Source organism: Eucyclogobius newberryi, unplaced genomic scaffold, assembly GCF_026437365.1.
Source record: "Eucyclogobius newberryi isolate DKJ021-1_F unplaced genomic scaffold, fEucNew1.0.hap1 SCAF_7, whole genome shotgun sequence".
Taxonomy (NCBI): domain Eukaryota; kingdom Metazoa; phylum Chordata; class Actinopteri; order Gobiiformes; family Gobiidae; genus Eucyclogobius; species Eucyclogobius newberryi.
The window spans coordinates 22,472,836-22,499,677 of NW_027316389.1; the positions used below are offsets into that span (position 1 = coordinate 22,472,836).

Consider the following 26,842-nt stretch of genomic DNA (forward strand, 5'->3'; position numbering starts at 1 on the left):
TGAATAGTTTCTAAAGGGTAGTTAGAAAAAAGCAAAGAAAAATACAAAATCTTAACAAGTTTCATAGGTCTTAATGGAATCTCATGATTAACATTGTCCCACAAAAGGTCTCTGCATGAACTCACCACACCCGCTGATGTTCATGTCCCGCAGTAGTATTTTCCCGTAGTCGTTTTCACAGTACAGCTCCTGACTGCCAAGCCCCGCCTCCCCTCTCTGTTGCCATAGCTGCAGCCAGCGGATGCCACAGCCACAGTCAAACACTACGTCCTCCAAATGCCTGTAGACAACAAGTGATTGGATTAGTTTAACATCAACATCCAACAGGTTTGAAGTCGTCAAAGGGACCCCAATTCATTACTCCGTGTGATCTGATGATGTGCTGTTTTTATCTTTGCTTTGAAAAACACTGGCTATTCTGTAATTCAGTACAATTAATGTATACACACCTCTCCTACGAAAAAAGGATTAGGCTACATGGTTTTGGGTGAAAGAGTTGGAGATGGCAATACTTGAGGCTGCCTGGAGTTAGTATTTTACATGACAATCAATCTATTTTATCAACATATAATGTAGACGTTAGTGAGATCTGGGATTTATTAATCTCTCTGATATTTTGTTATTAAGCGGAGATTTACATGTTTATTATAAAACAATAGGTTGCTCTCACTCGTCATCAAAATGTATATAATCCAGTTTAAAATAGAGCAGCAGACAGGTCTGAATTCTATGACTGAATTTGCAGTTTAACAGTCGGACTGTAGATTGGTTGATAATAATAATAATAATAATAATAATAATAATAATAATAATAATAATAATAATAACTTTTATTTATATAGCGCTTTTCAGTGACCCAAAGACGCTGAACATAATAAAAAAGGGGGGGGGGTATTTACAGACAGGGGGGGACAACACGTACAATACACATTAATATACAGATAAAATGAACAAGACAGAAGAAGTAGAGAGAAAAAGATGGGGATGTAACAGGGGCTAGAAGTGTAGGCAATGGGGTAGAGGAGGCTAGGGGTAGGGGAGGTCATAGGCTTGGGTGAAGAGGTATGTTTTTAGGCGGGATTTGAATGTTGTGAGTGAGGGAGAGTGGCGGACAGGTTGGGGGAGGGAGTTCCAGAGTCGGGGTGCTGTTCGGGAGAATGCTCTGTCGCCAAAAGTTTTGCGTAACTAACCCTAACCCTGATCTGGTTTATGGTTCACATCATGGTTCAAATAAAAACTGGCACAAAGTCCAGGTGTTTTCTGTTAGCCTGCCCTATATAAACTAAATTATATTATGTTCTCAAATCAGTAAGTGGTATTCACTATAATTGATTATTAATAATGGACTAAAAACAGCCAGATCAAATCAATAATATCAGCAGCTTTTTACCATCTAAAAAACCTTGCCAAAATTAAAACTATAGTGTCTAAACCAGATTTAGAGAGACTTATCCATGCGTTTGTCTCCAGGAGATTAGACTACTGTAACGACCTGCTCACTGGCCTCTCCAAACGAGCTGTAAAACAGCTGCAGTACATCCAGAACGCTGCTGCTCGGGTCCTGACCAGAACCAGGAAGTATGATCACATTAGTTCTGTTCTCAGGTCTCTGCACTGGCTCCTGTGGCTCAGAGAAGAGACTTTAAAGCAGCTCTGCTTGTGTACAAGTCTCTCCATGGCCTAGCACCAAAGTACATCTCAGACATGTTAGTGCCATATGAACCATCTCAGACTCTGAGGACCTCAGGGACCGGCCTCCTGCTGGTGCCAGAGTCAGGACTAAACATGGACCGGCCTCCTGCTGGTCTCAGAGTCAGGACTAAACATGGACCGGCCTCCTGCTGGTGCCCAGAGTCAGGACTAAACATGGGCCAGCCTCCTGCTGGTGCCAGAGTCAGGACTAAACATGGACCGGCCTCCTGCTGGTGCCAGAGTCAGGACTAAACATGGACCGGCCTCCTGCTGGTGCCAGAGTCAGGACTAAACATGGACCGGCCTCCTGCTGGTGCCCAGAGTCAGGACTAAACATGGGCCAGCCTCCTGCTGGTGCCAGAGTCAGGACTAAACATGGACCGGCCTCCTGCTGGTGCCAGAGTCAGGACTAAACATGGACCGGCCTCCTGCTGGTGCCAGAGTCAGGACTAAACATGGACCGGCCTCTTGCTGGTGCTAGAGTCAGGACTAAACATGGACCGGCCTCCTGCTGGTGCTAGAGTCAGGACTAAACATGGACCTGCCTCCTGCTGGTGCCAGAGTCAGGACTAAACATGGACCTGCCTCCTGCTGGTGCCAGAGTCAGGACTAAACATGGACCGGCCTCCTGCTGGTGCCAGAGTCAGGACTAAACATGGACCGGCCTCCTGCTGGTGCCAGAGTCAGGACTAAACATGGACCGGCCTCCTGCTGGTGCCAGAGTCAGGACTAAACATGGACCGGCCTCTTGCTGGTGCTAGAGTCAGGACTAAACATGGACCGGCCTCTTGCTGGTGGCAGTGTCAGGACTAAACAGGGACCGGCCTCTTGCTGGTGCCAGTGTCAGGACTAAACAGGGACCGGCCTCCTGCTGGTGCCAGAGTCAGGACTAAACATGGGGAATCTGCGTCTCAGTTTTATGCAGCTAAAATCTGGAACAGTCTTCCTGAAGATGTGGGACCGGTTCTACTCTGGCAATGTTCAAATCTAAGCTAACCGTTTTGTTTAGCTGTGCATATGACTGAAAGTTTTTTTTTTAAACTTTTCTCTTTCATGTTGACTGTTTTGTGATTTCTGTAATTTCTTTGTGATTTTAATGCATTTTTTTCCTGTTGTGTGAAGCACTTTGAATTGCCTTGTGTATAAAATGTGCTCTACAAATAAACTTGTCTTGCCTTGCCTATTATTCATCTCCAAAATTGTGTTTTGTATCAGTTTAAATGACTTTAAGGCATAAGATTATCTATGGCAGGCTTGTGGAGCTTTGGATACAAATGCAACCTGTTATTGCAAGTGTGAAGTATTTACTAAATTGCCTCTGCCCAGACACATAAAAGGGTGTTGGTGTAAAAGGATTACAATTACAATAAATAATTTACAGTTAATAACTTTTCCCATTGCCTTATGTTAATCTAATGAACAAATGCAGGCAAAAACATAACACTCTTGTGGAAGAGGTGTAACTTCAATACACAACTTTAAGGCTGTGCAGATTACTTCTTATCATCAACAATCAGCTTGGGCATTTTAATCAAGAGATCTACGATCAATTGTCTGCCTGTAAAAGCATGAATTCTGCTTGAAACAATTCAAGCAGAATTCCGACTTCGGAAGTAGACTTTTTGTGTCTTGGTAATGTTTAAGAAATATTGAAACTTCGAAACATTTGAATTTGTTTTTAATGAATCTCCGGTCCCTAGTCGACTCCATTCAGATATTCTGGATAACATTGTCCTCAGTACACTTCCATAAATCCAGTCCAAACTACCAGCAGTGCTAACAGGGCTACATTTACTCCATAGACCTCTACTATATTTACGGCCTTCCTCCTGAGCTGATATACACACACAGCACCGTCTCCTCTCGAGTGGCTGGGGGTCCCACCCACCATCCTGACAGCCATCTCCACCACAGGACCCTCTCATGTCACTATCTGCAGCTGTGGACATGTTTGTGACACTGAGAATTATAGAGCAGTGAAGGACGAGGAAGGGGCTGCATTATTCTTACTGCCACCAAACAAGAGGTTTCATATGTGAGTTGATCGTGTTGTTGACAGGAAGACGGTGATGCATGGCTGGACTGGAGATGACTATATACTCAGGGGAACAATACATACCGGTATATCAACCCACACTGGTACAGAATATACTGGGCTGGGTTCATCACAGAATAGACTACAAAAGCTCAACCTAATTCCCAATAATATTGAACAGTCTGCCCTAAAAACAAACTATTGCTCTTTTAAGTCAGGGGTAAATGCTCCTTAAATTAAAGCAGGAAAAGGGTCAAGGAAACAGGTGGTATCCTGTTTTGCTGTTTTATTTTTTTACTGTTTTGCTGAGACCTGAAGTGCTGGTCAACGTTAGGAGAGGTCAAAGGGCAGGCAAAGGGGGCATCTGCCTTGTGTGAAGGGGATTGGTACTAACTATAAAGACTGAAGTAAAACTTGGATCGAGGTGACTCCATGATCTGACCATAGAGGAGCTCCCAGGCAATGTCGACTTGTGTATTGATGCTGTTTCTGTAAATAAAAATATTCTAAAATACAGAAGCTATTGTCAACGAGTTCTTCTTCTGCTACCCAACCACCTTGACCAACACCTTGAGAAACTACAACAGTTTTTAGCAATATTGTGAAAATCATCTGTAAAAGTAACATAACCCAAACTATTTTATTGCTTGGAAAATGTACCTAAATATACTCAAGGTAACAAGGGTCAATAGATCTACAGTGTATTTACAGAGTAGCACATGTGTGTAACACCTCGGGGCATGTTGTGATGAATGCTGCTTCCTGCAGCCTACGCTGTGTATGAGTGCACCAGTTATAAACACTAATATGGCAAGCTACAGATCAATAGGTGCATTATTAGGCCTTCCACCACAGGTTTGATAAATAGATCATATTAGATTTGTCTGCAGAAGTAATATCATGCTGTAAAGCAAAAACAATACTTCTAAAATCTACAAAATAAGTTTAAAGTAGATACATGTTTTCACAAAAACGAAACGAAAACAGAAGAGAGGGGTACTGGACAGTGCACCGACCGGGGACTCCGTTGTTCTACTGGGGGACTTCAACGCCCACGTGGGCAATGACAGTGACACCTGGAGAGGGGTGATCGGGAAGAATGGCTTCCCCGATCTGAACCCGAGCGGTGTTCAGTTATTGGACTTCTGTGCTAGCCACGGATTGTCCATAACGAACACCATGTTCAAGCACAAGGGTGTCCATCAGTGCACATGGCACCAGGACACCCTAGGCCGGAGGTCAATGATCGACTTTGTTGTCGTGTCATCAGACCTCCGGCCGCGTGTCTTGGACACTCGGGTGAAGAGAGGGGCAGAGTTGTCAACCGATCACCACCTGGTGGTGAGTTGGATCCGCTGGCAGAGGAGGAAGCCGGACAGACTTGGCAGACCCAAGCGCATTGTGAGGGTCTGTTGGGAACGTCTAGTGGAGCCCTCTGTCAGTAGGGTATTCAACTCGCACCTCCGGGAGAGCTTCTCCCATGTCCCGGGGGAGGTTGGGGACATTGAGTCCGAGTGGACCATGTTCTCCGCCTCCATTGTTGATGCGGCTGCTCGGAGCTGTGGTCGCAAGGTCTCCGGTGCCTGTCGTGGCGGCAACCCCCGAACCCGGTGGTGGACACCGGAAGTAAGGAATGCCGTCAGACTGAAGAAGGAGGCCTATCAGGCCACTCTGGCTTGTAGGTCTCCGGAGGTCATCGACGGGTATCGGCAGGCCAAGCGAGCCGCGGCTCGTGCTGTCGCAGAGGCAAAAACCCGGGCCTGGGAGGAGTTCGGGGAGGCCATGGAGGAGGACTATCGGTCGGCACCAAAGAAATTCTGGCAAACCGTCCGGCGCCTCAGGAGGGGGAAGCAGTGTCTCACCAACACCGTTTACGGTGCGGGTGGAGGCCTGCTGACCTCAACTGGGGATGTCGTCGGACGGTGGAAGGAATACTTTGAGGATCTCCTTAATCCCTCAGTCACGTCTTCCGAAGAGGAAGTGGAGACCGGGGACTCGGTGGCTGGCTCATCCATCACCCAAGCTGAAGTCACTGAGGTTGTTCGCAAACTCCTCGGTGGCAGGGCTCCGGGGGTGGATGAGATCCGCCCTGAGTACCTAAAGTATCTGGATGTTGTAGGACTGTCTTGGTTGACACGTCTCTGCAACATCGCGTGGCGTTCGGGGACCGTGCCTCTGGACTGGCAGACCGGGGTGGTGGTCCCTCTGTTCAAGAAGGGGGACCGGAGGGTGTGTTCCAACTACAGAGGGATCACACTCCTCAGCCTCCCGGGTAAGGTCTATTCCAAGGTACTGGAGAGGAGAATCCGACCGATAGTCGAACCTCGGATTCAGGAGGAGCAGAGTGGTTTTCGTCCCGGTCGTGGAACACTGGACCAGCTCTATACCCTCCATCGGGTGCTCGAGGGTTCATGGGAGTTTGCCCAACCAGTCCATATGTGTTTTGTGGATCTGGAGAAGGCTTTCGACCGTGTCCCTCGGGGTGTCCTTTGGGGGGTGCTCCGGGAGTACGGGGTCCGGGGCCCTTTGCTCAGGGCTGTCCGGTCCCTGTATGACCGGAGCAGGAGCTGTGTTCGCATTGCCGGCAGTAAGTCAGACCTGTTCCCAGTGCATGTTGGACTCCGCCAGGGCTGCCCTTTGTCACCGGTTCTGTTCATAATTTTTATGGACAGAATTTCTAGGCGCAGTCAGGGGTCGGAGGGTGTCCGGTTTGGGGACCACAGGATCTCATCTCTGCTGTTTGCAGACGATGTTGTCCTGATGGCTCCATCAAACCCGGACCTGCAACATGCACTGGGACGGTTTGCAGCTGAGTGTGAAGCGGCTGGGATGAGAATCAGCACCTCCAAATCCGAGGCCATGGTTCTCGACCGGAAAAAGGTGGCTTGCCCTCTCCAGGTGGGTGGGGTGTCCTTGCCCCAAGTGGAGGAGTTCAAGTATCTCGGGGTCTTGTTCACGAGTGAGGGAAGGATGGAGCGTGAGATCGACAGGCGGATCGGTGCAGCGGCTGCAGTGATGCAGTCGCTGCATCGGACCGTTGTGGTAAGGGGGGAGCTGAGCCGAAAGGCAAAGCTCTCGATTTACCGGTCGGTCTACGTTCCTACCCTCACCTATGGTCATGAGCTTTGGGTAGTGACCGAAAGAACAAGATCGCGGATACAAGCGGTCGAAATGAGTTTCCTCCGCCGTGTGGCTGGGCGCTCCCTTAGAGATAAGGTGAGGAGCTCGGCCACACGGGGGGAGCTCGGAGTAGAGCCGCTGCTCCTCCACGTCGAGAGGAGCCAGCTGAGGTGGCTCGGGCATCTGTTTCGGATGCCTCCTGGGCGCCTCCCTCGGGAGGTGTTTCAGGCATGTCCCACCGGGAAGAGGCCCCGGGGAAGACCCAGGACACGCTGGAGAGACTATGTCTCTCGGCTGGCCTGGGAACGCCTCGGGATCCCCCCGGAGGAGTTAGAGGAAGTGTCTGGGGAGAAGGAAGTCTGGGAGTCCCTGCTCAGACTGCTGCCCCCGCGACCCGGCCCCGGATAAAGCGGCAGAAGATGGATGGATGGATGGATGGAAACGAAAACAACAACAAACTAGATAATTTGCAACGGCTGAAGCCATTGCTAGAGTGTCTGCGTCTCCCCCTCTCTCTCTCTCTCTCTCCCCCTCTCTCTCTCTCTCTCTCTCTCTCTCTCTCTCTCTCTCTCTCTCTCTCTCTCTCTCTCTCTCTCTCTCTCTCTCTCTCTCTCGACTGGCTCCGTCACAAATGTCTAAAGAATAAAGCCTAAAGAATTACGCACACACTCATAATGCCCCATTCCCCCTCCCCCTCTCCCCCCCTCTCCCTCCCCCCTCTCCCTCTCCTCCCCCCCTCCCTCTCTCCCCCTCTCTCCCCCCCTCTCTCTCTCTCTCTCTCTCTCGCTCTCTCTCTCTCTCGACTGGCTCCGTCACAAAAGTCTAAAGAATAAAGTCTACTAATACTTTTGAAAAAAGTAAAAGTTGTTCAAATGTCAAAAGTAATAGCACACGTACTACTGCGAAAGCGATCGTAATGAGGTATAACTTGTTGAAATCGGTTGAAGCGTTAAGGAGTTGAAACTGGCTAAATGGAAAATCATGGAAAATATAATAATAAAAAATTCTCAGAATACAAGAACATATAGTGCCTGCGTTACATCACGCAGATGCTCAATAACTAAGTTCTAAAATATAGGTCTAGCAGGTTTGTAATAAAACATTGGGTTCACACTGACACACACAACGGTGGGTGTGTCAGAGAAGGAACGAAGAAGAAAGTGTGTGACAAATTGCACCTTGCTCAGATGTTAATAATCACACTGTACAGTTGCATGGTCGTGCTAGCGCGCGAGCCTCATTAACACATACGAGCAGCAGGGGGCACTGTTCTGGCTGGCTCTGTCTAAGCAGTGAATTCACATAGGATTAAGCCATAATATGATCAAGTCAAGTGATCACGCTGTGTTTGCACTGTGTACAACAGGTGAATGTGAAGTATATTATTATTATTCACATAACATTTTATATTAAAAAGTCAACAAACTTAACTACAAGGGAATACAATAATACAACATTCATCACAATATCACATTTTTTCAGTATGCCTACTAGGCATGGTCCAGGCCTGCATTCTTGTCCCAGTTTCCCGTGACAGCTGTCCTGCATGTCCTGACACAATCCCACACCAAGATCTTCTCTTTCTAAACTGAACAACAGGAGGGCACTTTTCAAAGACACAATTACGACATTTAGGCCTTGGAAAAGTCTTTATAGTCCTTTTACACTTTAACTGTTGAAATGAAACTTGTTTAATTGATATGCAATTAAATATCTGAGTGAAAGACATTTGAAGTCATATTTTCTTTAAGCAAAGACCTGAAAATACCTGTGTTGTTACTAATTACATAGGCCATTAAGACAAACAAGACAGATTTCAGCAATAAATACATTTTCTTATTACTTCACATGAAGAGCAATGTTAAATGGAGAAGCTATTAAAAATACTTACAGTTCAAAAAGCTGCAGTTGATCGAAGACCTGCCAGGACAGCATTGTCAACATGGGGTTCTTCGATAAATTTCTGAAGGAAGAGAAAACAAAAGTATACAATAATAAGATTTTTTAAAATTCTGTTTCGAATGTAGAAAAAGATTCAGTTGTAGTTATGAGTTCAATATCAAAAAGATTCCCACATTTTGGAGGCATAGCACATCAGTATTTCAGAAACAGGTGTAAATAACAACTATTCCACAGTAATGAGATTGGAGATAATTTCCGTTTCAGCAGCCTCTGTTTTTAAATGAAAAGCAATTAGTATGGATGTGTGCGTATGCCGGGGCTGTGAACATGCAGATGTGTCCTTTACAAAGGTCAACCTGGCTACAATAATGCACATTTAAACCAGGCACACCACTCCTGTGACACCCTCTCCCATCAGCGGCCAACAAATAAGTCTTGTACATATGGAGGTCACACGCTGTACACAAACAGCCCCATATGAAAGTGTGAGCCACTGGTGTGGGGCACAATCATCTGCTTTACACTGCACTCACATCATGAAGCAAGAGAATATGGAGGAATAAAGTATATCCATCTGACTGTTTGAGCAAATAGTTTGATAATAATATGTATGAGTAGCCTTTACTGTGAGCTCATATAGATAGTATTGAGATGGTTTTCTGATGGTTTTGAGATGGTTTTGAGATGTTTATTCATGGCATATGTTTGCATTTGCAGCTCTCAAATGGTTATTGTTTATATGTGGGTCGGTTGGCTTTTATTTTTCTTAATGATTTTACGTATTTATGCCTGCTAGTCTATCTTATTATTATATTTTCCTCTGTTTAACAATATGTATTCTTTATAGCATTGTTCCAGCGTTGACTCGTTGATTTTATTTCACTATACACAGCTCTTTGGAAGTGGCTTTTGTTTGTAAAATGTGCAACAGAAATAAAGTGGATTGGAATGAGTGAACTTTATTATTGTATCGTACACTTAAGCTCCACTGGAGCAATTTAGAGATATCTTTATGATTATTTTGTTTTTATTTTATTTTATAATCCCTCCTCTTCTGCTTAATCACTTTAGATGTTGTGGTTAATTGGAGCATACTGTACTTTTCTCCTTTTTTTACTATGACGATTATTACCACACATTTTGGTAACATTCTCTCATCTTTCTTTTCTGTTCTGCTGCATTTTTAATCAGCAAACATTTTACACTTTACCCCCAATGCTCATTTAGAATAAAAGCATTATAGCTGTGAACAACTGGTTGCATTTAATGAACTTTATTGTTAACTATTACTTATTACCAGAATGTCAGATGAAGGGTAAAATATAGAACAAACTCGTCTAATTCACACAAAGAAATGCTGGTGACTCAGATGAGAATCGCATAGAACTTGTGTTTATCCCACAGGAGCTGACAAAGTTGAGCTGAAATTAGCTTGTGATCGTGCTGCCCGGTGGTTGAGTGGTTAAGGCGTAGCACACATATGCCAGGCTCCATGTGCAGCTGGCCGCAGTCGCAGTGTTGTGAGTTTGAATGAATCCCGACTCTGACAATTTGCTACATGTCCTCCCTTCTCTCTCACCCCCTGTTTCTCAATCATCTGTCTTGTCTAATAAAGCCTGCGGGCCAAAACAACTTCATAATTTTTTTGAAACTTGTGATCAAGACCAGTGTAAGCAAACTTAAGGAGTTTTAAAAATACTTTTTACAACCAGGGCTAGTTCTAAGTTGGACTACATAAAACGGAGCAGTTAAAACCGTAGCAATCAAACATGTGAGCAGACAGCAGGCTCTTCATCCTCCGTACACACTCCCATTCGTCAAGCTGTCTCCGCGTTACCATGGTGATTGTCAGATATAAGTGGCAAGCCAAAGAAATTACTTTAATTATAACCTAATGAGAGATGCTCCATCACACTGGGAGCGTGTCGCCATGTTTAACACTGGCTCCATGGTTAATGTGCTGCCAGGCTAAAAGGGTCACGCTAATAATGGCATTCAGATTAGTCAGGGTCCCATCGGCCTCCTGCCCACAAGAGCACAGGTACGGCTTGACACTACAGCATCAGCTTACTAGCAAAATAATTTCATAACTTGTGTTGAAGAGTGAAATATTTAAGCTCCAGACATTAAATGCAGGTGTTGAGCACATTCAAAAGCATTAGAATTTAGAACAAGTCCTATTACTGTGATTGCCAACAAAATTCCAGATGCTTCTTGGGCCGTACAATTCCTGCCAACCTTCGGACTATACGTCTGGCTGCAGGGGAAAGGAGGAAAAGAAAAGGGTGACACAAACTGAACCAACAATCAAGTATTGGACTGAAATGATAACTGGGGGAAAAAAGTGAAAAGATTACTTTTGGACTTTATTTGAAATTATTGCAAATGTTTATTGTAATGTGTTTCAAAATATCAGTGCTAAATACAAGTTGAAAATGGGTTAGAGAAGATTGCTATTCTTTCTGCTCCTTTTCATTCATTATTTGCTTAACTGTATGTCAGTTATGTCTTTTATATGTGTTATGAATAAAATGTATAACATAAAATTCATTCAAATTAAATAGATAACAACAATAAATGCCTTAACTTTTATTTGCTGCGTGTTTCTTGTGCTTATTTTTTCTGTCTGTGCTGTGTTTTATGTCCTGTTTTTGTTTGGAATTAAAAAAAAAAAAAAAAAATTAAAATTGAAAGAGAAATTACTGATGCATAAGGCAGGCTTTGAACGTATTCTTGTCCTATTACAGCTTCTGTCCTAATTTCTATAAAAATACAGACTTAGAGTGACTTGCGACAGACATGCAAACAAGTCACATTCATTTTAAAGTGTTGATGGGGAAACTGGTTAAAAAGTGTAATTAATTATAAGTAAAAGTGCTGCCATAATTGTTGTCAAATTTGTATTAAAAATATGCATGAAAAATACAAGTCAATGTACTAGTTACTTTTTAAACAGAAATTTAGTAGTATTTTATATCTGTCTTTTACACAAAACTTTAATTAAACCGTTTAAAGTTTAAATAAGTTGTTTTAGACCACAATATATTCTATTCTCCGTCAGAACAGGAGATCCAGTGTCTTTATGTGGATTTGTCGGTGTAGAAAGGAGCAGAGACAGATGTGAGACTGCCATGGATTGGGATGATTTGGACTGTTTTCAGAAAACTTTATGATTTTAAATGTAGCTAATAACAATTATATGACTAGAACTAGTAGTGCAAGTACGTTTGAGTATGTTTGAGTCAACTAGTGTTGTGATTTCGGGCTTGACTTACAAATCTACTCAAATACAGTAACGTGATGATTTATAATTCATTACTTTCCACGCCTGTCCGTATTATAGATGACTTGCAGCATGTCTGAGCCCAGCTGAGCCATGACTCCTAACCTGTGTGTGCTCGGTTATGGATGGACTCTCCCTGTAGTTTGAGAGTTGTACAGTGCTGGGCTGTCATGAATGAATGAGTACAAATGTTTCTCTGTTTCCTGGCCTGCTTGTCGCTGTCTGATTGCAGCTCATCTGAAGCTGACTCCTGCAGTGTGTGATGTAACTGTCTTTATTATTCATAGACTACTTCATCAGTATTCCACTCAGCGCACAAACCCACAAGACTGAACATATTTCTCTAATAATTTCTTTTCTCTTGCTTTTTGATCTGGACTGTGGCTGGTCACTGCTATGGCCCTCTGCTTGTACCAACAGAGCTTATAAAAACTATGGTTAGAATCAATGTAAATATATTCATCATGAGATTCTTGAATACATCTTTCACTTCCTGTGGAAGATGCCAGACAGAAACGCCATCTGGGGTTGACACTTTTCATTCTGCTCCAGTGCAGTTCAAAGAATTGGAGGATACATATAAAAGTAACAGTAATGTACTTTTCTTAACTGTAAAGCAATTTTCTTCAAGTGATAGGTATAAACAAGTATAAGTTATAGGAGAAATGGAAGTATCAATAAACAGCAGTAATTAAATCATATTAAGTCAACTCGACTAATGGTTAGCCTACATTAGCAGTTTTAGCACTTTTTGAGAAGCTTATCAAGTATAAATAACCTAATCCTAAATTATTTTAAAATTATAATTTTGTAGTAATATAGTTTAACTGAAAATTTACTATAGCACAAAATTCAAGCTGTTTCCCCATCTCCACTAAGTACAAAAATGTTAAATGGACTGGGGCTGGACATTATACATAGCTTCCCACTCCCTCTATAATAGGAGTTTTGCTGAGTATTTTTATCTCCCCTTTAAGCCCTGCGTGGTTCTATTATCAGTAATGGCACAGACACGCGCATACAGAATGAGTCCTGTCTATTCTGAGCGGTGTGACTGGGCCTGGAGCTGGAGTGTCAGTAATTACATCTATCAGTGTGTGGTTGACTGTGGGTGAGCTTCACCTGCCATCCCACCGTCCTCATCAACAACTGCTGGGACTTTGATAAACAACCAGCAAAAAAAGATATATCGTGTACTGCCATGTTGCACTGAAGTGAGTCCAAAGAAAGTATGTCAGGCATATGGAGACTTGACCCTACAGACAAAATGCATTTGTAAACAGGAACAGATCAGTGATGGTGCCAAAGGCTGGTTAATGAGACCGTTTTAAAACCTCACTGGAACAGGAAGGCATAACATTATCAATTACCTCATTACTAGTCTAGCTAAAAAAAATGTACTTGATAGCAGAAGATGCTGATATAATTAAATTGGACTTACTCAAAAAAATAACCTCTAAAACTTGGTGTTTGAAATCGTAACAGTAAATTTGAAAATTGAATCCTCTGTGTTTGTTAATCTGACCTGAATATCAGACATTTGGAGGCACTTGCTTGTTTGAGTGAATGAAAAATGTTTCCTAGCAACACTGTGTGGCACAAGAATGTACAAAAAGAGAAACAAACACCATCTGCCCACTTCCTGCTGTTCAGGAAGCAAGAGCCACAACAAGATGGCTGCCCTCACGTGGAGCCGGCAGTGGCGGCTGGTCCATTAAGGGCAATGGGGCGACGCCCCTCCTGTCAATTAGCCAATTATGCCAAATGATATTCAACACTTTTTTGTCTAAAAACAATAATCATTTGTTCAGAATTATGTTATTTTATTGTTAGTTCAAATATGTAAAAGGAAAAAAAAAAATATATATATATATATATAGATATATAGCAACAGACACAGAGACAGAGATAAAACTCTTACCTCACCCTCCGCGGGTGGTCTCTATTCCTCCCCCTTCAAGCTCGGGTCCTCTACCAGAGGCCTGGGAGCTTGAGGGCTCTGCACAGTATCTTTGCTGTTCCTGCACTGCACTTTTCTGGACCGAGATGTCCGATGTTTTTCCTGGATCTGCTCAAGCCATTCCTCCAGTTTGGGGGTCACTGCCCCAAGTGCTCCGATCACTACGGGCACCACGATACCTTCACGCTCCAGGCCTTCTCCAGCTCCTCTCTGAGGCCTTGGTATTTCTCTAGTTTCTCATGTTTCTTTTTCCGGATGTTACCATCCCATGGTACTGCAATGTCCACCACCACAGCTTTCCTCTGACCCTTGTCAATCACCACTATGTCCGTCATAGTGTCCGTTGGTTTGTCATTACCATTCTGTCTGTCTGTATCTGAAAGTCCCAGAGGACCGTGACTCGGTCATTCTCCACCACCTTTGGAGGTGTTTCCCACTTTGTCCTTGGGGTCTCCAGCCCGTACTCTGCGCATATGTTTCTGGACACTATGCCAGCCACCTGGTTATGACGCTCCATGTATACTGTCCCTGCATCTTACATCATGCAGTTATGTGTGGGATGGTCAGGGGACTCTTTGCACAGCCTACACTTTGGGTCTTGTCTGGTGTGGTAGATCTGTGCCTCTGTTGATCTGGTGTTCAGGGCCTGCTCTTGTGCAGCCATGATCAGGGCCTCTGTGCTGTTCTTCAGACCGGCTCTTTCCAGCCATTGGTAGGATTTCGTGATATCAGCCATATCTGTTATGTTCCGGTGGTACATCCCATGTAGGGGCTTGTCCTACCATGATGGTCCCTCCAGCACCTCATCATCCTCTGTTCCCCATTGTCTGAGACATTCACTGAGCACATCATCTGTAGGAGCCTTGTCCTTGATGTACTTACGGACGTTTTGTCCTGGATAGTGGCTCACGCTCACTAGTCCTCGGCCTCCTTCCTCACGGCTATTGTACAGTCTCAGGGTGCTGGATTTGGGATGGAACCCTCCATGCATGGTCAGGAGCTTCCGTGTCTTAACAGCTGTGGTCTGTATCTCCTCCTTTGGCCAAGTGATTATTCCTGCAGGGTATCGTATCACTGGCAGGGCGTAGCTGTTTATTCCCCGGGACTTGTTCTTACCATTGAGCTGGCTTCTGAGAACTTTCCTCACCTGTTGTAGGTATTTGGCCGTAGCCGCTTTCCTTGCTACCTCTTTGAGGGTGCCATTTGCCTGTGGGATTCCCAGGTACTTGTAACTGTCCTCAATGTCTGCTATCGTTCCTTCTGGGAATGAAACACCCTCTGTGTGGACTATCTTTCCTCCTCACCATCCGACCAAACTTCTCTAGTCCGAAGGACATTCCAATATCTGAGCTGTAGATCCTGGTGGTGTGGATCAGGGAGTTACTGTCCCGCTTGCTCTTAGCATACAGCTTGATGTCATCCATGTAGTAGGTATCCATAGCCAGTCGTGTTGATTATTTGGCAGAGGAGGTTCAGACCTTTCCAGAATAGAGGTGGGGACAGCGTATCACTTTGGTATATGCCACATTTGACGTTTGACAGTTGTGCAAGTGGCTTGCCATTGTTCTCAAGGATGGTTTTCCACAACCTCATTGAGTTCTCTCTGAAGACTCTTAGATCAGTCGCATTGATGTTGTACACCTCCAAGCATTCAATGATCCAAGTGTGTGGCATTGAGTCGTATGCTTTCTTGTAATCAACCCAGGCAGTACTCAGGTTGGTGTGTCGGGTTCTACAGACCCATGCGACTGTTCTGTCTACCAGGAGCTGATGTTTCACACCTCTTGTATTTTTGGCGAAGCCTTTCTGAGCAGTGCTCATGTATTGATCCATGTGCCCACTTATCTTAGCCGCCATTATGCCCGACAGGAGCTTCCACGTTGTGGAGAGACAGATTATTGGCCGATAGTTGGACTGGATTGTAATCAAATCCCAAGAAAAAGGACTACGTCACTATGAGAAAATGGTTAGCATAGTGTGTTTACGAACTACGCTATTTACGCGTAGCATGCATGCACTTCAGACGCTATCATGGCAACGTTAGGGAAGTGGAGAAGTCGATCTCTGAAAGCCTTTTGAAAGAAGACCTTTGGCTGAAAAAAAACCCCAAAAAAGTAAAGTGGACCGGACCAGCCTCCCATTAAGGTCAGACAAGAGGTGAAAAAAGACAAAAGCTGATCTTCTGATACCAGAGGCTTTTCGTCAGCTTGGTACAGCAAGAAGTAGTGAAGCTAATGCTCTTTTTTTGTTTTCCGTGTTAACTTTTTAAAACTACATCTACAGACCGGCTTGGTGTGAAATGGTGAAAACTGTCTGAAGTCAGCTTCATTGGGAAAGGCTAACAACGCCACAGACTAGCAGTAGAAAATGCACAACGAAGAAGTGGACGACATGTCTTTAAGAACAACTTTCCATGGATCTATTCAAATATCTGGATAGGGTATTGCTTGCTCAAACCTGTCATGAGTTGGACTTGTGTCCAGTCCAATGGAAATGCAGCAAAAATATCCTCCAACGTCCACAAAGCATTTTTGCCATAGAGTGCAATATAAAAACAAACTTCTCATATTCGGCTGACAGGCCAACTACAACTAACACAAAGATATCTATTACAGATCATGAACTTTTTTCAGTTGAAAATCTTTCCATTTTCTAAAATCTCCCTTTGCTCCGCTCCAGCAGCTCTTGCTCTGATTGGTCAGAGCAATCCCATGGTATGAGACCTCGCACACGCTCGTGTGGGAGAAGAACACTGCTGTGCATGCTTGGTGGACTGTGAACTAGCTAGCCACTAAATGCTAAACTGGTGACATGCACCAATGAGCTCCCGTTGGTTTAAAACAGAGGCCGTTTTATGGCCGCGGCTTGGCTCAGGCCCTGGCTGGTTAGTTCTCCTTAGAGACTCTAAATTCAGGGTTAGCACCTGATTATTATATTGACTCTAGATTTTTAATATTTAATAGATGTGGTATTGCAGAAAAAGATTCAGTTGTAGTCATTTGGACACTGATTTTTGAAACAGCACACACAAGGAAGTGAGTCTCTATCCCTTATGTGTCTACAATGGACTGTCTACAAAGGATTTTTAGACAGCACAAAATTACCGTTTATTTTAAACAGGACAACACTTAAAGACAAAAACTGGTTCACCCCAAGGACAAGATGCCTACACAAAAACAGAGAAATGTAGTGTATTCAGTCATAGATGAGACTAAACAGCTCCTACACAAGAGGCTTTATCAACACAGAGGGCACGGAAATTCAGGATTATTGAACACTGTGCATCTTCATCTTGAAGCCAAAAAAACACTCTCTTGAAAACAGTGAGGTGAAGGTGGTTTGAAAAATGAGTTAAAGGGGCCATTTTTGTTAAAAACGAGAATCCCTCATTAAACAGAGGTTTAAGGTTCAATTTAGCAATAATTCAAGGCAAAGCAAGTTTATTTGTAGAGCAGAATTTGTACGCAAGGCAATGAAGCCATGACAGAAATAACAAAAATGTTTAAGACATAAAAGAGAAGAGTGCAAAGAAAATATGCAGTCATATGCACAGCATTTTGAAGCCATGGGGCGGCATCAGCCCTGGCCATTCAGATGCTAATCAGGTACTCATCAGTGATGAGGAGCTGCAGCCAGCTAATAATAAGGCCCATTACAGGGCTGTTAGGGTAACAAAGAAGATTAGTTTCAGGGGAAACTTAAAACAAATAGATAAACAGGGCAGGCTATCATCAGGAGGTTCCGCCCAGTGGGCAGGGCTTATGCAGCTCCGAGTAGGATAAATATCTGAGTTTTCAGACTAGATCTGCAGATTGAAAATTACTCTTAGATGAGAGTCAAAACTGTGTTCATGATTACAACTGATTATTTTTCTACAATGGAACACTCCTGGACGAATGAGAGATTACACCAATTTGAGAGATGTTGATAAAAATGGGAGTGAATCGCTGACCATGGTCTTAACCCTAAAGTTCCACACTATAAGACATAGGGTCAATGTGATCATTCAGGTCATCAATTCTGAATAGTTTTCGCTACAATTGACGCTTTGACCTCATCATATTTGTACTATACACAATTATCTGTAAGAAACTTCAATACAACAATAATGTATAAAGTCCATCCATCTTACAATGAAGCTTAAGGTGTACTGCTGAAAATGGCATTACAATCTTAATGAAACTGAAAGCAGAGCTACAAAACAAAACCAACCTCAGTAATTTAAATATATATCAGAACAAATTATATTGTTGTTGATTGATTCCTGCAGCTCGTAGGGACCTCCTCACCTTGAGCCCATTCAACACAAGGACTGTAGCTGCTTAGAATATCAATCTGATCACAAAGGCACAACGCACATATAGAAGCCTCAGAGGGTCATTAGCCGCAACATCGCCCACATTATTTATTTGGGCTGTTAATAAAACTATGTTTACCTTTAGTATTGCCGAGATTGAATGTAACTCCAAAGCGGGAAACAGATCTAGAGCAAACCAATCACAATAATGTGACATTTAACCTGCGCTAGGGAAAATCAAATCTATATGGACAGAACCGCCTTATTTCTCTGTATAGAATGATGGCTATCCAGGCTTATTGAGGCTTCATTTCACCACCTTTAATTTAATAAACTCACTTTATTCTTTGGTGTGTTGTATGAATCATTACTAGACACACTTATGGCAAATCCCTGTTTATTTGTTTTAGAGAGACAAACCTGCACGGAGCTAGGCAAGCAATAAGAGCCACTATTTCTAGAAATTAGGTTTCATGTTCAGCATTAAAGTAGAAATGATTTTTAGACTTTGTATTAATGTGTGCAGCCCACAATAAATGTACTTACATGTAGCGTAGCTGAGGGTTCTTGGAGAAGACACGAGCTTGAAGATAACGCAGGTTGCTCCTTGTGATGGTTCTACAAGTACAAGGAAAGAGGTGAGCTATATGATTTCAGTGCCGTATACTTTTAACACATCCCAATTCTCTCAATATTGTGTATCAGTATCACTCACAGTCGTTGCAGACCAGTGTAGAGCTCCATGTTTATGTCTCTTAGCGTCTGTAGACCAATCCAGTTCTCTATATATCTGTGGACAGAGAACACATGAATCAGACTGACTGTAAAGTGCACTTTCAAATAGAAGCTTTCTGTGTTTGGGTAATATTGTTAACCCAGCCAATAACATGCACTGGACGTCAAAGTCATTGCAGCGGGCTAACACAACTCAAAAATGCATTCAAATATACATCCAAAACAACATCAACTTTTTGTCTTTTACAGCATTTCATCTTTTCTGAATATGAAAGCCAATCCCAGTTTCCATGTTTCTCCAAATGACTCCACTTTTACTACAGTGATATTGAATATAGACATAAACAGCAATTTTATGACAGAAGTGAATAAAACAAACGTATAGCCTTATTCCTCCAAACATAAGGATGTTGCAGATTGTAGCTGTCGAGGACATGTCTGAGTCGGAGCAGACTCAATGGAACGTGCTCATTGATTGTGGGTTATTTTTTACCTGACACAGCTTCTGTTTCCCCCAAGGCCCACAGACTAACAGCCTAATCAAATGAGATCAATCAAATTAGACATCTAAATACCCATTTAGACACCAGTTAGCAGTCTCCTAACACAAACTACACACACAGCACATTTCACTTTAGACGTTTGTAAAAAAAAACAAAAAACACACTCTCAAGTTTAAAAATATGTCTAGAGCAAATCAATAATTTCAGATTTATTTTTGGGTTTTCTTAAAATAGAAAGTTAAATTGACATTAAAACTTGCTTCTTAATGTGTTCAGAAGACAACACACTTTCAAAGGATTTCTAGGAGATTTCAGTTGTAGTATGAGGAAGGCTCACCTCTCCACAGATCAGTGTGACCCTTTAATAAACCCCCACCAGCTCCAAACTGCAACTATTAAGCGATGTATCAAACTTTTAAAACCCTGCGTTGATTGAAACTTTTATCCTCTACCTTTTCTATGTCCTTGTTATGTGCATGCGCACACGATATCTGTCAATATGTCTTGCAAATGCTTTCACACTTTTGTCTAATCTAATGCATGTTGCACCTCAATTACAAAGACTGCTTCCTACATCTTGAGTCATCACAATGTGTTAACACAGACTCCCAAATGGATAGCATCGGACAAGAAAGCAGAGCAGCAGATAGCAGAGAATGAGTCTTATGAGCTGAGATTGTTGCAGTGTGAGGGGTGAAGGCCTGAATTGATTGCAGTGTTTGGTTTCATGCACATTAAATATTCATGTGGCTGCATTTACTAAAGGGCCAAGAAACACGCAGAGAGAAAGAGAAAGAGAAAGAGAGAGAGAGAGAGGGAAGAGATGTATACCTTATTAGTCCATACCATACAAAAAGTTCAAAAATGGATGAAGTTGCATTTAAAAAAAAATTAAGAAGTTACTATTGAAAGCAGATATGAGGCAGTTCTCCGTTGGAAGTAGCCTTTTTACTTATTTATTCTACAAACCCACCGTACATCCATCCAGTGTTGAAGGAACAGTCTTAGCGCAACACAAGTGCTCCCACTGAAGAAGCAGCAGATAAATATATATTGTGGCCGGTGGCTGGTCGCTATGGCAACAGACCACTCTGCGTCCGTGTAGCTCAACGCTCTCACTTTGTATTCAGAAGCATGACACACTGAGAGGAGGCAGTCCAGGCCTCATTCACAGAGAGCAAATCTGCACTGGGCCACAGAAGACTTAGGCTAGGGTTAGGTTTAGGTTTGATCAGCCGCTGTACAGTCAGGCACAGAAGAGCAAGAAGCAAAAGAGGTTTGCAGATAATGGCACAGAGTCAGCTTTTGGTGTTCAGCAAACCAGACAAAACGTCAAATAAAATCAACAGGGGTAGATATTTTCCAAATAATCACGTCTGTATTGTCTTTGTGTAGTCAAAATACCATCATATAGATCAATAAACCTTTATTTATAGAGCCCTTTACAACACTCAAGGTGACCAAAGTGATCAAGGATGGAATTAGAATCAGATAACTTGATTCATCACAAAAGGCCATTTTATTTTGTAGCCGTTGCTCAGATTAATAATAATACATTCGCAAATATTACAGTGACAATAAAGTGTCACATCAGTCAGTGTCAGTTCAGCCGACAAAAACAGAGGTCCACATCCTCTGGGTTAAAGTGCAGGAGCTTGAGTGCTGTTGCCAGATAAACCAATAAGGTGCAGACATTATAAACAGTGATAAAGGTAGCCTAATCAGTGCTACTGTCCACTGAATTTGATAGGTAAATAAAGGAGTGTACGTTTGTATTCTTGCTGGGGGCATAATAGTGCTGCCCAGAAGGCATCAGGATAAAGTCCTGCTTCAGAATGTGTTCATGGTGGCCATGAAGACCAGCTGTCTGCTCCACAAAGAATCTATCAATGGCATCTGTAGATCAATGATTTCAAACTGATCTTCACATTGCTGTTTGATTGTAAAACCAGCCAATAAAAAAGGTTAAAAACCTAGATTTTAAGAAGATAGATTCGTTGTTGGCATTTTTTGCTAATGCATCTATGTTAATCAAATTTCAGTTAAGAGTTAAGATATTTATATAATTCCACAAATTCGACTTCTTCCAAAGACCGGTAGTAGTGCTGTGGTCTGGGAAGTTCCTCCCGAGGTAATTTCCTTAGTCTTGTCATTTTGGTCTAGTAGGCCAGTTTCAGGGCCTTGAGATCTTTGTCCGCATCTTGAACACTGCCTTGATATAATTGTCATCATAATTTTAGCTTGAACTTGATTAAAATTGTACTTTTCTGAGGTGATAATAGAGTTAAAACAAGATAGGTTAGAATACCATAAACAGTCTCAAGAGGAACAGAACTTTGTATCACCAGTAGAGGATGCTGTTTTCTCTTGTCTGTATATACAAAAGGCAGTGCACATTTGCAGAGTTTATGATGCGAGATGAGTAGCCCATCTCTTGGTCCAAGTATACGTGTTGGACTCATAAACTCAGGAGAACATGTTATTAATTTTTATCTACAGTTTAAAAGAGGACTGCGACAAAAATAAACCAGGCCTCATGTAGTTTAAACCTGGTCTATTAACATAGAAGACCAATTAAAATATTACATAAGGATTACATTAGAGCTAGCCCTGTGTGTCACTGTGGTTATATTATTATTGTTTATTGGCCAAAAGGTTGCAGTCAGGTGAGATCATAGTATTCTAAAAAGCTAAAATGCATTCTATTTTTTTCACCTTGTTTATGGTTATTATATTAGTAATTACTGAGTCTATTTACATGAAACAAAAACTGCCACAGAGTTTAATGTCCACTCAAATAAATGTATTTTCTTATAGCAGAGACTATAGTGACCCAGCATCTTTTCTGGATGTTCCATGGCTTTCTTTGTTTTGTTTTTTTACATTTTTTTTTAACAATATCTCTATGATTTTGAGCGTTTGTCTCAAGCTTTTCAGACCCACAGACATGGTTGTTATCAGTATATATAAAAAACAATGTCGCACCAGAGCACCTTGGCAAAAAAGGTTCACTGGAACGAGATGGAAATGGACAAGATGCGAGAAAAAATCTCAGTCCAGAAAAGTGCAGGTTTAGGAACAGCAAAGATGGGGCAGAACCCTGAAGCTCCCAGGTCTCTGGTTGAGGACCCGAGCCAGGAAGGATCCGCGCACAAGTGCAGACCTTGAGCATCAGAGCAATAGAGGCACTGATCTACTACACCAGACAAGACCCATGTAGACTGTGCAAAGAGGCCCCTGAGACAATCCAGCACATCACGTGAACATCTGTGCGGAGTATGTACTGGAAACCTAACGTCAAAGTGGGAAATGACTCCAAAATTGGTAAAGAATGACTAAGCCACGATCCTGTGGGACTGACATATACAGAATGATAACGGCAAACCAACCAGACATTGTGGTGGTGGATAAACAGCAGAGGAAAGCCGTTGTGGTTGACGTGGCAACACCAAGTGATGGCAACATCAGGAAAAAGGACACGAGAAACTGGAGAAACACCAAGGGCGCAGAGAAGAGATAGAGAAGGCATGGAAGGTGAAATGGTGCCCGTGGTTATCTGAGCACTCGGGGCAACGACCCCATAACTGGAGGAGTGGCTACAGCAGATCCCTGGAATAAACATCTGACACGTCAGTCAAGAAAAGGGCAGTTTGCAGACCCTGGCCACTGGTAAACACCCGCAGATGGTGGAAAATGTATTCATTAATATGGTTTGCTGATTTTGTTCAAAGAAAATTACACATAGAGTTATAAAGGCCTCTGAACATATGACACCAAATTTGTGAATGTGGCCTATACATTGAAGAATAAGCTACATAAAGTCCTAAAAAAGCTCTTCCCAATGTCCTTGTAAAGAATCACCTCTGTTTGACCCGTGTCCATCCATAATAGTGAGCATGATTGACCTGTTTGAATGTGGTAATGCATTACTGAGGACAGTATTGACTTGGTCTTTTCATTTTCATGAGATATGAGACAGCAAGTGTAATGGACAGCATGTTAATATTGACGACAAAGACACATAGATTCACACTCATTGATCATCTGTCATAATGTTGTTCATTAACAGCTCCAGAGACAAACAACGTTAAAAAAAAAGCATTAGAATGAGGTTATGGGGTTATGGTGAACAGCACATGCATCGGGATGAAGTGACTGTCTTGTGTTAGGGAAAAATAAGTGTTGTCCTAAGAAGTCCTATAGTTGGATGGAAAGGCAGGAGACTCTGGATGTTTGAGGCTGTAGAAGTTTATTTACCATCAGTCTGGGACCCTGAAACTTAAATACTCAAAACATTGTCCAAGTATTAGCCTTATATGCTTCCACACACAGAAAGGCCAGCTTATCAATGAGAAGTATAGAAGCATAGCATACCACTTCTGTGAGACGTGTTGATCAAAGAAACTGATGATGTTTGATAATGTTCTGTAACAGTTAAATGACGCACATCCTAGATAAAGCTAATCACATGATAACAAATGTAGAAATGGAGGTGTCCTTGTTAAGACCAAGCACGAGACGGAAAACTCTACAACATTGTACAATAAAGTTCTCAAATTGTGACATGGTTATCACAAGCATTTGCCTGTTTTAATCTGTATCCTCTTTTTGATGATATTTTAAACAAACCAAAAGAGGCGTAAAAGTATTCTTCTGAGAATCGGATGGTTGCTGCTTTGTTCAGCCCCACTGAACTTTTTCTTTCTTTTTTTTTTACATTTATCTGTGAACTTCCGACGCATTTAGAGGTTTCGACTGTGATATGTTTATCCAACACTAGGACTATGAAGATCCCACAATATTGACCCACTGACAGGCACTGTGTGTTTGCTAATGTCACCGCATGTGACTAATGAGCATAAATGCTGCAGTGACCTCCTCACACAGCAGCAGCACATCTGCATCACCTGACTCACTCAGGTGAAGAAGGGAGAGAGCGTCTACATCCGCTGCTCTGTTACAGGATTATCTTACAGGTTTTCTCACTGGGACTGGGCAATACAAAATAAAGCATAAAAATACACCTTGAAAGTTTTAAACTTGAGTTTATTAAATTATATTGAGCTTTGAACAATGTCCTGGTGCCTCAGTTTTTTAGCCACCTCCTTGTATTCAGAGAGATATTATTGCTTTGCTTGAAATCTGTGAAGAGCTGACCGTCAGAATGCTTTTCAAGGGATTTTAGAGCAGTCAAAACACCAGTGAATAAAAATAGTAAAGTTAAATGCCATACTGTGGAACGTATGGTGCTCCAGCTAACAGTTATTATGTTAATCAATACATATGGCAATCATTTTTGTATTAATCAATTAGTTGTTTAGATTGAAAAAGGCCCATGAATTTGATTTTGATTTTTTTTTCTAACCAGTCCCAGCTAAAGTGATGCAGCTTTAGGATGTCTGTATGGAGTATGTATATATATATATATATATATATATATATATATATATATATATATATATATATATATAAACATATGTGTTTCCAGTGTCATTTTGATATTGCTTTGTGTTGCTTGCTTAGTTTAATTCCTAACACCTCTCAGCACGTGACATGTCAATGTATAGATTGTCCAGATAAGGATTATTTAGCATCACGTCCAGCCTACACTTTAGGATACAGTACTATTCACATCGAATGAAATATCCCACATTAACAAGTTTTCATACAACTAAACATACACCATAAGCTACTTGATATCATCTACTTATGCCGAACTCCGTTGCGTCATGACTTGATCTCTGTAGTCATCCTGTATTACAAATATCTAGCAGCTCCAAATATGTCCTTTTAATTATTCGAGGCTGCTTCTTGTTGAGTGCCGATGAGCCTAGAGGAGAAGCACATTCAAATACTAGTCACATTACTGGCCTAATAGTGTGAGAGAGCAGCCAGCCCGATCCTTCACACTGACACTCTGGCTCCTGTCACTCTAACATGGACATAATGGCACCTAATCTTATTGAATATATTTTCAACATGTATAACAGGCTTGTGCTGTTGCAGTGCCTCCAGGCAGATGACTATAGCATATATTCACCAGGGTGGCATGGGCCAACTCCTAATGCTTTTATTATTAATATTTTAAAAATTAAAAGTGCCCCAAAAAGCTGTATATGTTGGGAAGTCAAGATTATTCGGTTAATCGATAATTATGATCATAATACTAAAACAAATTAATAGTGAGAATCATAGGCAGCAACATGGAGTAATTTAAGTTCAATCTTTACTCCATTTTTGATTGTTCCTTTGATTTCATAAAGCAAGACAATCAAAGGATTGAACTGTTGTTTGGTCATGATGCCAACAATCTTGAATCATTGCAAAAACCGTAACCCTAAAATTTGACATTGTGACATTCTTATGTACAAGCTCAATAGACACAAGAACAATGTAAAATAATGTGTTTTTAAATAGAGATTTTAAGTTCTCAACCAAATGGTCCTTCTAATGCTGAGAGGAAGAGAATCCACAGTTTATGACCTGCTCTGGAGAAGGCACTGTCTCCTCTTCTGAGTTTAGTGAGGGCTCTGGCAGGGGCAATCCTTTTTTAAATGAATTCTAAAGCACAAACATTATCAAAATAAAATTGCAAAAACATAACAGAAGAGGAACACCAGGAGGAGAGAATGTGTATACATTTCTGAGGCATTGAGGTAAATCACATAAAGGACTTTTCTGACTTTAAAACAAAATTAGGCTTTTTTTCTTTAAAAGTAATTGGACCATTGATAGTCCATGTAATTGTGTATGAGCAATATATTTAATATATTTTCTGAAGTAGAGGTAAATGGTAAGGTAAAAGGTAAGAATCCACAAAGGCATTGACACTATTATTTACTGTTTACACAAACAGAACAAACTGATTGGATGCAGAGGAGTGCATCTTTTGAAGGAGGCAGCCACAGTTCAGATGTAAACAGGGAAATCACTGAGACCTCCAGCAGGGAGCACAGGCACAGGTTCTGCATGAACAATAACAAGGGCCATTTAACACAGAGGCACACAACCTAGAAAAAACCCTCAAGACTTTTATAAGTGTATAACATCTATGAACAAGAAGGTCTCGCCTATTTAACTAGATTTCCTGACGGGTGTTTTAACTAACTTGGTCAAGGCAGTACAAGTGTATAGTAGTAATACACATTATAGACCTAGATTTAATTTTGTGACATTTTACAAAACATAAATAACTGTCTTCGTTATTTGGTGCTGGACTGCAAATACACAAAACATAATAAATAAAGTGTAAGATGTGTTTTTTTGTTCAGCCAAAAAATGAAGACATGTTATGTTATACATCCAGTAGGCTTTT

The 26,842-nt window shown here is 42.0% G+C and overlaps 1 protein-coding gene across 1 annotated transcript in view; it reads right to left on the reverse strand.

Annotated features, from left to right (window-relative positions):
- The window catches only part of LOC140349397 (NT-3 growth factor receptor-like), a 56,453-nt gene that overhangs the window by 27,061 nt on the left and 2,550 nt on the right, over window positions 1–26,842 (reverse strand). The window contains exons 2-5 of the mRNA XM_072435707.1: window positions 19,005–19,079; window positions 18,836–18,907; window positions 8,739–8,810; window positions 126–280 (exon numbers count right to left, since the gene is read on the reverse strand). Of these exons, the coding sequence (XP_072291808.1) occupies window positions 126–280; window positions 8,739–8,810; window positions 18,836–18,907; window positions 19,005–19,079 (374 nt within the window). The remainder of the gene's footprint in view (window positions 1–125; window positions 281–8,738; window positions 8,811–18,835; window positions 18,908–19,004; window positions 19,080–26,842) is intronic.